At 34.1% G+C, this 17,209-nt stretch overlaps 1 protein-coding gene across 1 annotated transcript; it reads left to right on the plus strand.

Annotated features, from left to right (window-relative positions):
• The first annotated feature begins 68 nt into the window (after positions 1-68).
• On the plus strand, positions 69-15,541 carry LOC112714972 (UDP-glucose:glycoprotein glucosyltransferase). Its single transcript, XM_025766678.3, has 37 exons — positions 69-503; positions 581-1,006; positions 1,094-1,247; positions 1,618-1,789; positions 2,740-2,813; positions 3,086-3,182; positions 3,263-3,375; positions 3,896-4,011; positions 4,868-4,925; positions 5,230-5,382; positions 5,476-5,574; positions 5,670-5,813; positions 5,899-5,967; positions 6,288-6,376; positions 6,608-6,770; positions 7,634-7,768; positions 7,843-7,942; positions 8,029-8,123; positions 8,319-8,431; positions 8,554-8,764; positions 8,997-9,065; positions 9,213-9,358; positions 9,979-10,080; positions 10,218-10,365; positions 10,598-10,654; positions 10,732-10,862; positions 11,251-11,339; positions 11,962-12,305; positions 12,407-12,496; positions 12,864-12,928; positions 13,266-13,368; positions 13,477-13,635; positions 13,775-13,915; positions 14,040-14,083; positions 14,172-14,286; positions 14,614-14,766; positions 14,871-15,541. Exons 1-37 carry the CDS (start codon positions 340-342, stop codon positions 15,039-15,041), a joined length of 4,872 nt encoding a protein of 1,623 aa, XP_025622463.1. The 5' UTR covers positions 69-339; the 3' UTR covers positions 15,042-15,541.
• The last annotated feature ends 1,668 nt before the right edge of the window (positions 15,542-17,209 follow it).

Raw genomic sequence — 17,209 nt, forward strand, 5'->3', positions numbered from 1 at the left:
TTGTCAAAAATTTTAAAATTTATCTTTAAAATTTATAAATTTATATAATTTACGTGCATGTTTTCGCTAATTTTGAAAAGCATGGTTTTATATTATTTAATTTAATTTAATATTGATATATTGAATAACATTAGAGCGGGGTGCTTCGAAACACCGCAACGGAGTCTTCGTCTTCGTCTTCGACTCTTCGTCGTCGTCCACTGTCTGCACTCACTCTTCAAGTTCTACCTCCTCTAATGGTATCGCTACTATTTACCGTGGTTGCAGTCGTGGATCACTCTTGATTTCCAACTATCTAAGTGCGTGCGCATCGCGCATACCTTACCCTAGCGATCAAAAATGGCTTCTAGATCTATACATCGCACTTGGCTTCTAATTGTTGCGGCATGTTTGCCACTATTGCTGATTCCCCAACCAGCTCTTTCCCAAACTCCTCGCCCCAAGAACGTTCAAGCTTCTCTTCGCGCTAAGTGGTCCGGCACTCCTTTGCTTCTAGAAGCTGGGTACGTTCTCCTTTCGTTGCAGAAATAAATGATTTCATTGCTCCTTTTCTCATTTTTTTTGTGTGCCTTGTGAACAGTGAATTGTTATCGAAAGAAGACCAACGGCTTTTCTGGGACTTTATTGAGGTTTGGCTTAATGCTGATGAGGATGCAGGTGGTTCTCATTCGGCGAAAGATTGCCTTAAGAAGATTCTAGAACATGGGCGCCCTCTTTTGAGGGAACCTTTGGCCTCATTGTTTGAGTTCTCTCTTATGCTGAGATCAGCATCCCCTAGATTGGTCCTTTATCGCCAGTTAGCGCAGGAGTCCCTCTCTTCGTTTCCTCTTAGTGATGATGATAGTTTCTCGGAAAATGACAAGATTGGAGAGAACAAGTTCAATCCCCTTCATGATGCTGTGGACCTCAGGAGCCCTCAAGGCAAATGCTGTTGGGTGGATAATGGTGACCAGTTGTTTTTCGATGGTTCCGAGCTGCGGCCTTGGCTTCAAAGCCTTGCTGAACCGTGAGTGCTGCTGTTTACCATTGATGTCCTTGTCATATTCTCAATGAGCTGGAAAAGTTCCTTATATGTATTGAAATTTGTCATCAGGGTGGGTGATTCGTTTCAGAGGCCTGAAGTCTTTGATTTTGATCATGTTCATTTTGATTCGGGCTTCGGAAGTCCAGTTGCTATCCTCTATGGTGCTCTTGGGACTAGTTGCTTTAAGGAATTTCATGGTGCTCTGGTGGGAGCTGCCAAAGAGGTTCATTCATTGACTTTTTGTTTTCTGTTTCTATGTAGAGAATATCATATGCTGTAAATCGCGCACCTTAAGAAAATTATGATGACGGTTTGTTAAACATCTTACTGTCCTAATCTAGGAAATGTATTTGCATTCACCTGGCTATTGCTTAGGATCAGACCATATTAACATGGTGATTTATTTGATAAAATCAAGGAGAATGCAGCAAGTGAAGCAATGGTGGAAAAACAGATGAAAAATAATGCAGATCATATTATGTCAAATTGGCTTCAATAAATAACTTAGTGGCTATGATCCTTCATTAATTCTCCCAAAAAATGATATTTTCTCCCTTTGAATGACAATTGATATGTTGTTTAAATATTTTTAGGGAAAAGTTAAGTACATATTAAGACCTGTGTTGCCAGCTGGATGCGAAGCAGGTATCGGCCACTGTGGGTCTCTTGGTGCAAGCGAATCGGTAAACTTGGGTGGTTATGGTGTGGAGCTTGCTTTGAAGAATATGGAATATAAAGCAATGGATGACAGCACAATTAAAAAAGGTTGGCGTTATTGGCTTCATATGGATTTACGTTTTGAATGAATGTAGAAGCAATTTTTTACTGTAGAACTGGTGCACTAATGAATTAGAAGTTCTTTGTTCTCTGGTTTAACTTTCAGGCTTGGTTTTGAAGCATTTTGTTTTATTACAGAAAATACACAGCATTCTTCTTCTTTTTTTTTTCTGTGTATATTATTAAAATGTTTGCATGGGATAGGATTAGATGCCTAGCATCTATTTGGTGTTAAGGCTCGTGATCTTTATAGGAGACTTTTCTTCTCAAACATGTTGAGAGATTAGAAAGCTATGCTTTACTTACAGATTACCTAGAACTCTCTCTCCATCTGATCTTATGAAGGCCCTGAAGGCCTTCTTCATATGTTAGGATTTATTGCGAGCTTAGTATAACCAATCTTAAACCTAGATAAAATAGGAGTGTTGTGTCATGATGTTGACTTGCCATTGTTCAACTTTGTTGAATCTCTATGACTTGGATCAAACATACCTCAATCGAATGAAATGGTCAAAGAATTTACTTTGAAACAAAGAAAGAATTTCAGCATAGGGCAAAACAAAAAAGAGAAAAAAAGATCTATGCGATGTTTACGCAAACCTAAAAGAGAGCTCTTGTGTAAGATGGTGTGTTAGATTTATAGCCATTCATTTACCTTTATCTATAAGCCTAGGTTTTTGGGATAAGTAGTTTCATGAGATATTGTTAGAGCTTCTATGACCAAAAAGTTGGAGTTCAATTCTTGTTTCCCCAAAAGAAAAGAAAAATGGCCTATGCGAAATTCACGCAAACCCAAAAGCTAAGGCTTTTGCTTGAGGGGGTGTACTAGAAATATAATCATCTATATCTATCATCTTAAACTTTATGGATAAGTAGTTTATTGATAGTTATCCGTACTTGTGAATATTTCTGTTATTGATACAGTTTGTTGGTTGCAGGTGTGACTTTGGAGGATCCCCGAACAGAAGATCTTAGCCAAGAAGTCAGAGGATTCATATTCTCAAAAATTCTGGTTTGTGCAAGTTAACGCTATATTTGTTTTCCATCATATACATGAAAAAATAGAACTCAATGTTCTACGTTTTATTATATACATTTTGCTACTATGTGTGCCTGATGTTAACTTGGTTTTTGTATCTTTATTGGATGATAAACCCCCCCCCCTTTTTTCTCCCAAAAAAAAAAATCCCTCCTCTTTTCTTTGTGATTAACAGTCTGTTGCTTGCCTTAGATATTTGGAAATTTTAAGGTGCAGATGAGTTTACATTTTGTGTTTACTTGCAGGAGCGTAAACCTGAGTTAACATCTGAGGTCATGGCTTTCAGGGATTATCTCTTGTCATCAACTGTATCAGATACACTTGATGTTTGGGAACTGAAGGGTATTGGAATTAACTGATAATTTGTTTCCATTTCGCTGGGTTTAACAAACTTTTCTCTAATATATTCTCATTGATGACAGATCTGGGGCATCAGACTGTACAGAGAATAGTCCGTGCCTCTGATCCTCTGCAGTCAATGCAAGAAATCAATCAAAATTTTCCTAGCATAGTTTCTTCTTTATCTCGTATGAAGGTAATTAAAATCAATGCATTAAGGATCCAAAAATATTTCCTTTGTTGCACGGGTACGCTTGGATACGCACCTAACAAAGGATAATATTGTTTTATGTAAAAATGCGTTTTGGGTACTGCTGAATACTTTTTTTTGTTCTAATTAGCTCAAAATAACGTCGTTTTGGGTAAATTTTATTTAAATTTTTTATTCCAAAACTATTTAGATGTGTATTTTAAATATCAAGTTGACTATTTAGTTAGACTATATAAATGTTTATTTTTAATTTAATATAAATAATTTAGATTATATTGATGACATAAAACATACTTTATTAGTTGAAACTTACTACCTACTTTTAAAAGTTTGTGAAATTTACATATATTTTTATGCATATATACTGATGTACCCGTACTTTTTATTTTCCATTAAATTTTCATACCAGATACGGTACCCATATTCATGCAACATAGAATATCTCTAAGACATTTTTCTACATGATTATTGTCTATTATTCTTACAGGACTTTGTTGTATGACAGCTTGATGAAGCCGTTCAAGATGAAATAGTAGCAAACCAGCGTATGGTTCCACCTGGCAAGTCTTTAATGGCCCTCAATGGTGCTTTAGTCAATATCGAAGATGTTGACCTTTATCTGTAATGTTTTTTTCCTCCTGCTGACATTGTTTTACATTATGATGCTGAAATGTTTTTCTTTTGTTTGTTTTTGCTCCTTTACTCTTAGTGGTTCTTTTGTTGCATACCAATCTCTTGAAGGTTTTAGATCAGTCCAATTTATATACTTCGATCTGCCTTTAATTGATTATTATGTTTGGTCGAAAGTATTTCTTGTCTATGCTAATTGCTAATATGTGCTTTTATCAGCTAACAATATTATCAACTGAAGGACTTAGTTTCTGGTTCTAAGAAATATAAACCTCTGGCAGGCATTTGATTATGGTTTTGTGACTGCTATCGTTTTGTAGACACTGATTTTCAAAACCTGTGGAGGAAGCTATGGTTATGGAATTAATAATCTTTGAACTTTAGTTACAAAATTAACAATCAAATGAGCATTTGAATATGTTCTATGAATGATTGTATATCACCATAGATTCTTAGTTCTTGTAGCATGTATAGCCTGAATAATTTAGCTATTCTAGTCATGTGGACTAAGCCTCTCCACATGAGCATTATTGATCAAACCAATCTTCGTGGTGGTTGGTTATGTTGGTATCCAATATTCTACTTTGTTTTTTGTTTGTCTTTCCCTGGAATTATCGTGATAGTTATGCCTGGCAAGAACAGTGACTGTTGAAAAAATTAAGACATTCCAACTCATAAAATACCTTAGTAGCACATGAAGTTCATTGTTAATCGTGTGAAGCTTGATGTAAATGCTGATTGTATAGTTACGCCTTTTTGTAGTTGGTTTAAAAGTGACATGAATGTCTTAAACTTGAAGTGGAATGCAAATTTCAGGCTACTAATATTATTTTATTGTCTTAATAAGGTTGATTGACTTGGTTCATCAAGATTTGTTGTTAGCTGATCAGTTCTCAAAATTGAAGGTAAATAGCATCTAAGAAGCGCCATTTTGGTATAGTCTTAGTAGGACTAATTTCTAGTCTATTTGCTAACTGACCTAATTAGTTTCAGGTGAAAATAATCTCCTGATGCATTTCAATAGAATAAACATAATTATCCATAAAACTAATGCAAAAATATTTACCCTAGGTTATTGGTATCTTTTGATATATCTTTAAAGATGCACTTGTGCATATCCAATGAAAATAAAGCTTGTCAAAGACTTGCAGTTGAGTTATGTTTTGCTGTATATCTTCGCTGTAATATTGATGTTCCCAGTAATTACAGATTCCTCATAGTACTGTACGGAAACTGCTGTCAACTTCACCTCCTTCGGAATCTAGTACATTTCGTGTTGATTTTCGTTCTACTCATGTTTATTATCTTAACAACTTGGAAGAAGATGCTATGTACAAACGATGGAGGAGCAATCTAAATGAGGTTAATCTTTGATTTTAATCTTGGGCAATATTATTATTCTAAAAGTATGCATTACAAATTTTTGTTTTCACCCGAATATCTTTGTTTTTTTAGATCTTGATGCCAGTCTTCCCTGGGCAGCTACGTTACATCCGTAAAAATCTTTTCCATGCTGTTTTTGTTCTTGATCCAGCAACCAGTTGTGGTCTTAAGGCATGTTTGTTTTCTCAAATTTCTGATATTTTCACATTGTTCTCTGTATGTATTGAGAATCCTCATTACATGTCTTATTGCTTGGAACCCTGCAGTCAATTGATCTGATAATTTCCTTGTATGAGAATAATGTTCCTATGAGATTTGGGATCATCCTGTATTCTTCAAAGTACATCATGCAGTTAGAGAACCATTCTACCAAAGATGGTGATAAATTTGAGGAGGATATATCAGATATGGTAATTTTTACCTTTTTTATATACACACACACTTGGGATCCAACAGTGAGTTTATGATGTATACTTTTTGTCTTTTAATTTTCAGATCATACGTCTCTTCAGCTATATCAAGGAGAACTATGGAACTCCATTGGCCTTCCAGTTTTTGAGTAATGTAAGAATTTCTCTTCAGTGTTAGTCATCTTCTATTTCTGTGTCACCTTGGTGAATTACTGCTTTTATTTAGATTCAAAAGATTTATATACAAGTATGACATGACTGAAATCCAGTTAAGTCTATCTTGAGAATTTGTGGCAACTAGTTCAGAATTTTAATCTATCAAGTTGCCTGATTGACTGAAAGGTACATTAATTCCACCTGTAGCCACACAAATTTTCTAGGAAATAACTAACCTTCAGATGGTTGTGGACAGATGCTAAAAATGTTCTCTGAGTTTGCAATCAATTGAAAGAACTTTGTTTACATGTTTTGTAGGTTAACAAATTACATACGGAATCAGATGGTCATGCAGATGATGCTCTTGAACTTCACCATGTTGAAGGGGCATTTGTGGAAACAATATTGTAAGATTTTGCAAGAATTTTTTATTGTCCGGTGTGATGCTGATATTTCTCTAATATATCACTTCTATGGTTCTATTCTTTTTCTACAATATCCTATGTTTTTATTTATTTCTTGTTTATAGATATTGATGTATGTTCTCACCATTTCTCTGTTGACCCAAAACAAAGTCCTTACCTCAAGTGATCTTTTGTTTATAAGGCTTAATTAAGTGTTCTCATAATTTTCTGTAGACCCAAAGTAAAATCCCCACCTCAAGAGATGTTACTAAAGCTGGAGAAGGAGCAAAAGTTGAAGGAATTGTCACATGAAAGCTCCATGCATGTATTTAAGCTTGGCTTGTCTAAGCTTGAATGTTCTTTGTTGATGAATGGGCTTGTTATTGATCCCAATGAGGTAATGATCTTTTGAGACGTCATCATCATAGTTCCAAAATTATATATTTGTCTTAATGATTTTTGCATTTAATCCTTAAATATACAAACGACAAATACCCCTTGAATGATTTGAAAACGTGATAAAAATAACCAATAAATATTATATTTTTTATAATTGCCAAATTTTTTTTCTGTATTTTGCAAACAACTTGTGCATTTGATTTGAATTTTTGTGGTGACATTTGAATAACTATTTAGAAGGTGTATACAAAAAATTGGAACAAAATTTGATCTCTAGAATTTTTTTTTTCAAAAAAAAAATTGGTCATTCACAATTAAAAAAAAAATTAAAAATTCAAATGGCATAAAATTATCAAATTTTAAGAATGAAAATATTTTATTTTTCTAATTATGTTTGTGTAAAAATCACATTAAAATTTGATTTCTAAAGTCTATTTTTAGAATATATATTTAATATCTAGTTCTTTTTATCATATTTTTAAATCCTTTGAGAGTTTATTTGTCGTTTGTGTCTTTTGTGGTTATTTTTGTCAACCTTGTGAACTTTTGGATACCATTTTGGTTGTTTATCCTTTTTGTTTCTTATAAACATAAAACATCAATATATATTGTTAGTTTCATTATAAATTATTTATGTTTGAACATTATTCTCTTATTTAATCACCTAGGGTTAACCACTACCATTTTATTTGAGAGTGCACATTGGATTTGGCATGGTACACTTAGTTCCAGTTGTGTCTGGCCAAATTGCTACTATTTAACTATAGTTATGGTCACTGCGTTTTCATGACAGTGCGTAACTGCCATTCAACCTAAGCTGTTCTGTCATCTCTCCTTTTTTTTTTCAATGAATTGTATCAGGAGGCTTTATTTAATGCCTTGAACGAAGAAACTCAGAGAATACAGGAAGGCGTGTATTTTGGACAAATAAATTCTCACACTGATGTATTAGATAAGTTCCTATCAGAAGCTGGTATTCAACGATATAATCCTCAGGTATATCATTTTTTAACAGTTTGTTAGTTCTGCAAACATGTGATGTGTGGCTAACCAATTTCTTATTGGTGTAGATTATTTCTGATAACAAACCAAGGCTCATATCTTTGTCTACGTTTATTTTTGGAGAGGGATCTATACTGAATGACATTGACTACTTGCATTCTCCTGGAAGTAAGTTGTTGGAATGAATCAATATGTTAACTATTTCTGTAGTTGTTTTTTGTCTTTACATGTGGAGTCCTTTTTGTCAAATGCAGCAATGGATGATCTGAAACCCGTAACACATCTTGTTGCTGTTGATATCACTTCAAGTAGTGGGATAAAATTACTTCGGCATGCCTTAAATTACCTGGTTAGTATTGTTTTGTTTCGGTTGAAAATTATTGTACTTTTGAAGCTTTCCCTTTTTCTTTAACCCCACCCTTTCCAAGTTTCATCATATTACCTTGTGATGAGTTGGACCTATTAATTCAGTTAGCTAAACAAATTTGATCTCCCCCACCCCCCCCCCCCCCAAAAAAAAAAAAAAACAAATGTTATGTTGCAGATAGAAGGATCTAAAGGTGCTCGTGTAGGAATTCTGTTTAATGCCAATCAGAGCACAACTTCATTAAGCCTCCTGTTTACGAAGGTTTTTGGAATAACTACATCCTCATATAGGTCTGTTTTTTAATTGTGAAAGTGGTTGATTGATAAGTAGTTGATTCTGTACTTTCCTAAATTCCTTTTAAATCTGAATTATGGTTTTTATACCGGCTGTATAAATGCATGGTTTTATGCAGCCATAAGAAGAATGTATTGGATTTCTTGGATCAGCTATGCTCAATCTATCAGCAGAAGTACTTCCATACATCAGCTGTTGAAGTTGATAGTACTCAAGCATTTATTATTAAGGTCTCTGAGCTTGCTGAAGCCAATGGGCTACCATCTAAGGTCTATGAATCATCCCTTTTAGAATTTTCTGCCGATGAAGTGAGAAGGCATTTGAGTAAGGTAGTTTTGGTTGCTTTGCTATTTAGACAACCTCTGTTTTGTGCATGTGAAATCTGTGAAAGCATCTCTGCTTCTGTTTACTTTTTCCTATTTGATAACCTCAAAATAATTCTGTGGTTCTCCCTTACTTCATTTATTTGGTGGAGGTTTGTGAAGTTTCAGACTCAAGTTTTGCCTTCACTGACATTTTTTTTGTCATTAAATTTATTTTAATGAGGCTTTTTGTCATCAGGTGGAAAATTTTTTGTACAGAGCACTTGGGTCTGAATCTGGTGTCAATGCTGTCTTTACTAATGGAAGGGTAAGGTTTGGCTATTTTATATTATATTCTCTCTCTTGGATTTTATTTATGTACCCTCCCCCTGGCCCTGCTGGGACTCATGAATTTTAGCTCAATGATAAATCTCTATGCTCTTCCTGTCTTACCCTTAACATTTATGTTTTATAGGTGACTTATCCTATTGCCGAAGGAACATTTTTGAGTGCTGATATGCATCTTCTTGAATCAATTGAGTTTAAGCAAAGGACAAAGCATATTGTGGAAATTATTGAAGAAGTGAAATGGCAGGATGTTGACCCTGACATGCTGACAAGGTTTTGTGATCTTTACTCTTTCGGTTTTGACTTTCAGCTTTAGCAATTTCAGCCCCTGCTTGATGCCTTGATCATTATTATCTTCCCATTAAGCACGTTGCTAAGGTTGGAACTATGAAAATGAAAGAATGTGAACCATTCAAGTCTAACATAGGTGGCACCAGTTATTGTCTATTCAAATGATGAGACAACCAGCTTGATATCACTTGAAGGTTATCAAGACCAGCATTCTAGAGGCCACACAAGTTATTTGGTCTTCTATACACTATAATATATTACATGATGAATTAATTGCAAAACCAACATGCTTCTATCATTAAGAGGGAAACAAGAGTTCAGGAGGAGCACATGTTTAAGAACACTTTGATGGGCAGTTGTTGTAGCCAATTTGTGTTTTCTGCAGGCCCTGGATAGATTTTATATTTGAAGTTAAAGCTTGTCTATGCTGAGAGTTTGGTTGATTGGTTTTGAAAAATCCTCATAAATTGTGTATCGGTTATTATTTCTTTAATCTTTTGCTAAAGTAAATGACAGATAATATTTGTAGAAGTTATTTGTATTTTCCCAATATTTATATTAATGTTTGTCTATCCTTTAATTCTTCCTTATGTTGTTCACAGCAAATTCATCAGTGATATCGTCATGGGCCTATCCTCTTCAATGGCTACACGGGAAAGGAGTTCTGAAAGTGCGCGTTTTGAGGTTTTGAGTGATCAACATAGGTAATTTTGTTTACGGTGTACTCAATCTTCGTCAATTGTGATTAACTTCACGTTTTTTTTTCCTGAGATTTTTCGTATTCAGGTTGCTGACCCACAATTAAATTGTATTAATATTTCATCTTCCATTTGTTGTGCAGTGCCATTATTTTGAATAATGAAAATTCTAGCATTCATATTGATGCCGTTCTTGATCCTTTAAGTCCAACCAGCCAGAGATTATCTGGAATTCTTCGAGTACTATGGAAATATATTCAGCCAAGCATGAGGATTGTACTAAATCCAGTGGTTGGTTAATACCATAATTCTACTAGTGTATATATTATATAACCCTTATCCGTTTTAGATCAAAATAATAAATATGAATATAGAATTTTATCTCTTTATCCTCAAACTTGAGATGGCAAAAGACAGATGTCTTTCTTATGGCAAACAATGCAAGTGCAGAATCTTTTTATTTTTTTCTTTCCCTGGATAGGATCAATATTTAAATATTAAATACCATTTTTTCCCATGCCAGAGTTCCCTTGCTGATCTTCCTCTGAAGAATTACTACAGATATGTAGTACCCACTATGGTATATCTTTAACTTTTAGATATTAAAATGCCATGATATTTCATGTTTGATTTCTTAAGTTTTCATTGCTTTTGCAGGATGATTTTAGTAACACTGACTCTTCAGTAAATGGCCCAAAAGCTTTTTTTGCCAACATGCCATTGTCTAAGACCCTGACCATGAATCTTGATGTTCCTGAACCCTGGCTTGTTGAACCTGTCATTGCAGTGTAAGTCTTATCCTAAGCATTTCTTAAGATTTTAAGATGGTGCATGACGTAGTACTAAGAATGCTTAGTTTGTTAGTTGAAAACTCATGAATGGCTTTTTATTTAACAAATTTACTTGTTCCTTGATTCACCTTTACTAACTGTCTAATTGCAAGAGAGTAGAGAAAGGCTTAAGGCCAGATCTAGATATTCAGAATTAATCACATGGACCACCCCTGTCCTCTTTTAAAAATTTTAGCATTACTATAGCCGCTTGATTGAGTCACTGTTATTCTTGTTAAACCATGCTTTAACAAGTGTAATTGCTTTTTTCTGGTGTACAAGTGTAATCGCTTTTTTCTGTAAGTTTTTCATTTTTAATAGTCTTGTATCTCTTTTCATGTTGCAGTCATGACTTGGATAACATTCTCCTTGAGAACCTTGGTGATACAAGAACATTGCAAGCAGTTTTTGAACTTGAAGCTCTTGTCCTCACAGGTAAAATTGCATTTTATTTATTTCACATTAGAATAAAAGCCCTTTATTCCTAACATTTTGAAGTTGGCATCAGTGGGGTCGTAAAAAAAAATCACATCAATTCAGCCCTCCTTACACTTTGAATGTTGACATCAATTTCATTATTTCCTCAAATTATCAGCAACTTCCACTACTATTTTTTTTTCTAGTTCTAAGTTATGTTTCTTATTTGTTTTACTTTACCAGGGAAAGAGAAAATTTCCATCTCTTAAGCTTGATTTAAAAGAAATGAAAAATTGAATGGCTAACTAAATCATATGCAGTAAGTGTAGCAAGAGTGGCCAGACATTTGAACTGACCTTCCAAGTTGATAGTATGGAAAATTTCTTCTTTCTTGAGTTAAGGAAGACAAATAAACAATATAGCTCGAAACTATGCGGCAACTAGGATGAATAGTATAAGTTACTAATGATTAGACACGAGAATAAAATTGATGTCAACTTTAAATGTTTGGACTAAAAAATATATTTTCTCTTTATTATAAATAGAGTCTGATTATTGTTTGTGATATTGCCAATAAATAGAGTTAATTAATATTTTCCATGAATCCATACCATTTCTTATTGATTGTACAACTAATCAGGTCATTGCTCTGAGAAAGATCATGATCCTCCTCGAGGTCTTCAGCTAATTCTTGGAACCAAAAGCACACCCCATTTAGTTGATACCCTTGTGATGGCCAATCTTGGCTATTGGCAAATGAAAGTCTCTCCTGGGGTTTGGTACTTGCAGCTTGCTCCTGGCAGAAGCTCTGAGCTTTATATTTTAAAGGATGGTGGTGATGGAAATCTGGACAAACAATCATCAAAACTCATTACTATTAATGATTTACGGGGTAAAGTTGTTCACATGGAAGTAGTTAAAAGAAAGGGCAAGGAGAGTGAAAAATTGCTGATACCTGATGAGGGTGAACAAGATAAGAACGAAGTGAGTGTTTACCTGAAAATTGCTTCTTTATATATATGTATACTTACGTTTCTTTTATTAACACAAGTGCAAAGCCTCAGATTTCTTTCATATTTTCATAGGGAGGTAGCTGGAATTCCAACTTTCTAAAGTGGGCTTCTGGCTTCATTAGTAGCAATGAACTATCCAAAAAAGCTGAAAGCAGTTCATCAGTGAGTTTTTTTTTTTCTTTGTTTCTTCATGTCTCCCATGAAAAAATGTCCTCCTTAGGGGACCAATAATGATAATAATATAATAATCAAGCTTCATATGGTTTTATAAAAAGGTTTCATCTTATTGGTATTTATGCATCAATTTCTTTAAAGAATGTAATGCCAGGCATCTAGTGTCGAGTTGCATGTTGAATGGAAAGGCCATTGTTAAATTGCCTTATGATGCATCCAACCAATTGTGTGTTATCAAAATATGAGCCAAATTTAGACCTTATTATGGCTATGCTCTGCCTCACTTTCTCCCTTTCATCTTATCTACCTACTTCATCATTTCCCATATTGTGACGGATCAATCTTTTCATGATAGGATAAAGGAAGCAGTGGACGGCATGGAAAAACTATTAATATATTTTCAATTGCATCTGGACATTTGTAAGTGTTTCTCTTGTTTTATCTTGGTTGTGTGATTTGCTTTCTATAACGGCAAAAAATCCTGCTCTGTTTCTGTCTGCCTAACTGTTCACATTTGACTTTTTAATAATTTACATCCTTTTTGAACTTCAAAGGTTTTAATTTTTTTCCCTTTCAAATTTGAAAAAAGAAAATCTTGATCCAAAATTAGATGGATCCTCAGATGTTCATGGTCATGGCACTGCAAAAAATTGCCCTGCAGGGAAAAAGGATATGATCACTACATGTTAGTTATTTAATTCCTATAATTGTTAATGCATTGCTTACTTTATTTTGGTTCATATCTTGTTTTTGCTAGATATGAACGCTTCACAAAGATTATGATTCTAAGTGTACTAAAGAATACCAATCGTCCGGTTAAATTCTGGTTCATAAAGAACTACCTCTCTCCTCCCTTTAAGGTAATATATCCTCGCAACATTTGTTCGTTTCTACATTGTAAGTTTAAAATAAAACATAATGAGTTAGTTTGACATCCTCAAACTGTATTGATGGTTGTCTTGACACAGGATCTGATTCCCCACATGGCCAAAGAGTATGGTTTTGAATATGAGCTAATCACGTACAAATGGCCTACATGGTTGCATAAGCAAAAGGAAAAGCAGCGAATAATTTGGGCATATAAAATCTTATTCCTTGATGTCATCTTTCCCCTTTCCTTGGAGAAGGTATCATGATTTTCTTCCTCTATCAAACACACTTTTCCATTATTCTCTGCACTCTCAGTTTTGTATTGATTACCACACACAACATTCACAAGGATAGTACTTAATAAATAACGTTTTTAAACTGTGCCACTCTTCTCAGGTCATTTTTGTGGATGCTGATCAAGTTGTAAGGGCTGACATGGGAGAACTCTATGACATGAATTTAAAAGGAAAACCTCTGGCATATACTCCGTTTTGTGATAATAATAAGGAAATGGATGGATATCGATTTTGGAGACAAGTAAATGCAATTGTCATACTTCAATATATTTATCTTGGTTTTCAGTTTTTATCATAATACCCATGCAATAATACATAGATGCAGCATTGAATGCTAAATTTGTTCACTATTCTTTTTGCCACAGGGTTTCTGGAGGGATCATTTGCGGGGAAAACCATATCATATTAGGTTATTACTAGTTTCTTGATTGCCTTGCCTAAAATAACTGTGATTCTATGATAGACCATTTATGTGTCAATTTTATTCCTTTTGGCAGTGCTTTATATGTTGTTGATCTGAAGAAGTTCCGAGAGACTGCAGCTGGAGATCATCTTAGAGTTTTCTATGAAACCCTTAGCAAGGATCCAAATAGTCTATCCAACTTGGATCAGGTAAGAGGCTTAGTCATAATTTCCACTCTCTATTTTTAGTTAGGAGAGTATCACTCAATATTAAAATTTTCATGAAGGCCAATTTGGATGGAGGTGTTATTCACCAGGCCCTTTCCTTTTACGAAGTGAAATTTGAAAGTAGGCTTATTATTATAGATTTTCATTAAATCTTCATTTTTACATGAAAAATCTTCAGGCGGATCAGTCCCTTGTGACCGTTAAATTGAGAGAGAATTATTTAGATGAACCTTTCATAATTCAGGTTCTTAGTGCACTTATTTTTACTTTTAAAAAAAATTCTTCCTCTTAAATTTGCCTCTGGTTCAGGATCTCCCTAATTATGCTCAGCATAATGTGCCCATCTTCTCTTTGCCACAAGAATGGCTATGGTGTGAATCATGGTGTGGTAATGCTACAAAATCCAAGGCAAAGACCATTGATCTGTGCAACAATCCCATGACAAAAGAACCCAAACTTCAGGTAATTGAAGTTCTGTTCTTGGAAACTCACAGCACATCACTGCTGATGTTTTAGCATCTCCTCTTCCATATATACTTGTTAAGATACCTCTACTTTGATCTTAGGGTGCTAGACGAATAGTGTCCGAGTGGCCAGACCTTGATTTGGAGGCAAGAAAATTCACTGCACGAATCTTAGGTGACGATCAAGAAACCGTGCAATCGCCAAATCAATCAACCGATATGAGTAGTGATGATTCTTTGCAAGTAGACGCGGAATCCAAGGCTGAGTTGTGAAAATGATAATTGAAACGCTTTATGCAAGTTATTTAAAAACAATCAGTGATCCTTGCTGCAGCTTGGCACCGCGTAGCATCATGATATCTCTCTTACCAAAGTGTGCCTGCAGATGAATTGGCAGCCAGTTTTCCAAACACAATAACAACAGCGAAATGCAATAAGATTTTGCCTTCTCTGTTTGCCAATTCCTGGTTCACAAGAGATTTTGATTAGACAGAAATGATAGTGAATTTAAATCTTGTGTTCAATGTAACCATTTTGGACATAGCTACCATTAATTATGTATACCATTAACCATTAGCAACCCCTCCAATCCCTACTACCCCAACCTTTAACTTGGTATGCACCCGACTGTTGGAAATTTTCATTGTCCTTTGTATGGCAACGGTAGTCTAGCTTTATTTATCATTATTGCTAATTATTGTTACCTGATTTTGCAATGGATGCATGCTACCGCACTTATATTCACATAATTAAGAGAAAGATCTTTGGATTGATTTTTTTTCCTTTTCCCCATCTTTTTTTCATCCAATTATATATATAAGCATGTTGCCTTTTAAGCATATTTTGAACCCCAGATAATTGAGATCAAATATTAAGAACAATTCGTGAAATAATTTTAAAATTGGCATTTTAAAATGAGGTTCAAGCATTCCTCTGCCTTATTATGATGTGAGTACTGAGTAGTTTGAATTCCATGAACAGAACGTTTAACATCAACAAGTGCAACTAGTTTTTGGCCTTAGCATATTGGTTGCTATAGTTCTTACTGAGCAAAACTTCAAATCTTGCAGTGCAAGAAATAGAGCACTAAAAGTGGTGAATAATTGATATCTGGACGTGGCAGAGCGTGGTTCTATATAATGATTATTCTTTTTGACGTTATGAAATGAAATGGAAACCCTGATCAATATAGGACCGCTATATTTTGTGCCTTCTTGATAAGATTAGTGAAAAAGATACTAAGTGGGTTGCTCAGAAAGCATAAATGCCATTTATATTTTTCTCATTTGTGGTGAAAACTGTAAATTTCAAATAACTACAAGTAGGCTTTAGTAGCCTTATAAGCAAGTGTGTAATTTGGAAGATGAATCAAATGCCAATGGTCCTTATTTTTTGGCTTTTTGCTGGCTCATTTTGATACAATGGTACTATGATGTATACTACCTTCATTTTAGAAGAGATTCTATTGCACGCATAAATTATTATGGTTTTGACGTGTAAATACTAAGTAGATTCTGTAATTTGAGATTGAAACAGCCATAGTGATTCAGCACCCAAGAGAAGAGCACTATTGTTTTCCGCTTCAAGTATGCAATCCGAGTTTCTCCAACACAACAAATCATCATAAATAAAAAAACGTATGTTGTTGTGTTTGTTCCTTGGAAACTTAAACATCACTAGATGTCTTCGTAATTATAGCTGTCGGCAATATGTCTCTAAATGGCCACTATATACAAATCAAAATAATTTCATGTCAATTTTTTTTTTATTGTTTTGGTAAGATAAAAATTTCTTTAAAAAAATCATTATTGAATTGAAAGTTTGGATTGTTTATTGAAGATCATTTTGTACTTATTAACAACTTTAGTTTCATTTTATTTGAGCTTGAATGTCACAGCAATGATTAAAAAATTGGTTTAATTTAACTTTAAAGAACTAACTCAACTAGTGAAAATAGAATTTGAATTGAGTGCATTTAACTCAAATTTTTTAGAGTAAGTTTATAAAAGACTCTAATATTCATCAAGAAGGAGCATAGTTATAGAAAACGGAGAGGGCAGAAAGAAGTTAAATCCCTCTTTGGTTGTGGCATAAGTTTGTGTTGGTAATTTATCATTTACCAAGAATAATCCATGGTCTCAATCATTTCTTGGGCACAAGTTATTGTTGTGGGAGAGTAGGACCAATTGTAAAACCCACGCTATTTCTCTTATTATATGTGCTGCCATTATATTATCAACTATAGTTATATGTTGAATTATATAATTAATAATTGCTAATGTTAATTAATTTTGGAGATCTGACTTTTTGGTTCGCAAACATTTAAGTTATGAAAATTTAAAAAAGAATTATACTAGGTAATTAATGATTTTTTTTGAACAATATAAATAACAGATCCTAAAATTGGTCCAATTCAAGTAAAATACATTACGTTCCAAATT

This window comes from Arachis hypogaea, chromosome 10, assembly GCF_003086295.3.
Source record: "Arachis hypogaea cultivar Tifrunner chromosome 10, arahy.Tifrunner.gnm2.J5K5, whole genome shotgun sequence".
Taxonomy (NCBI): domain Eukaryota; kingdom Viridiplantae; phylum Streptophyta; class Magnoliopsida; order Fabales; family Fabaceae; genus Arachis; species Arachis hypogaea.

Excerpts from the sequence above, each read along its gene's own strand:
- LOC112714972 (XM_025766678.3), top strand. The coding sequence starts at position 340 with ATGGCTTCTAGATCTATACATCGCACTTGGCTTCTAATTGTTGCGGCA. Across the intron at positions 12,497-12,863 it reads AAGCTGAAAGCAGTTCATCA|GATAAAGGAAGCAGTGGACG; the intron begins GTGAGTTTTTTT and ends TTTTCATGATAG. Across the intron at positions 13,369-13,476 it reads ACCTCTCTCCTCCCTTTAAG|GATCTGATTCCCCACATGGC; the intron begins GTAATATATCCT and ends GTCTTGACACAG.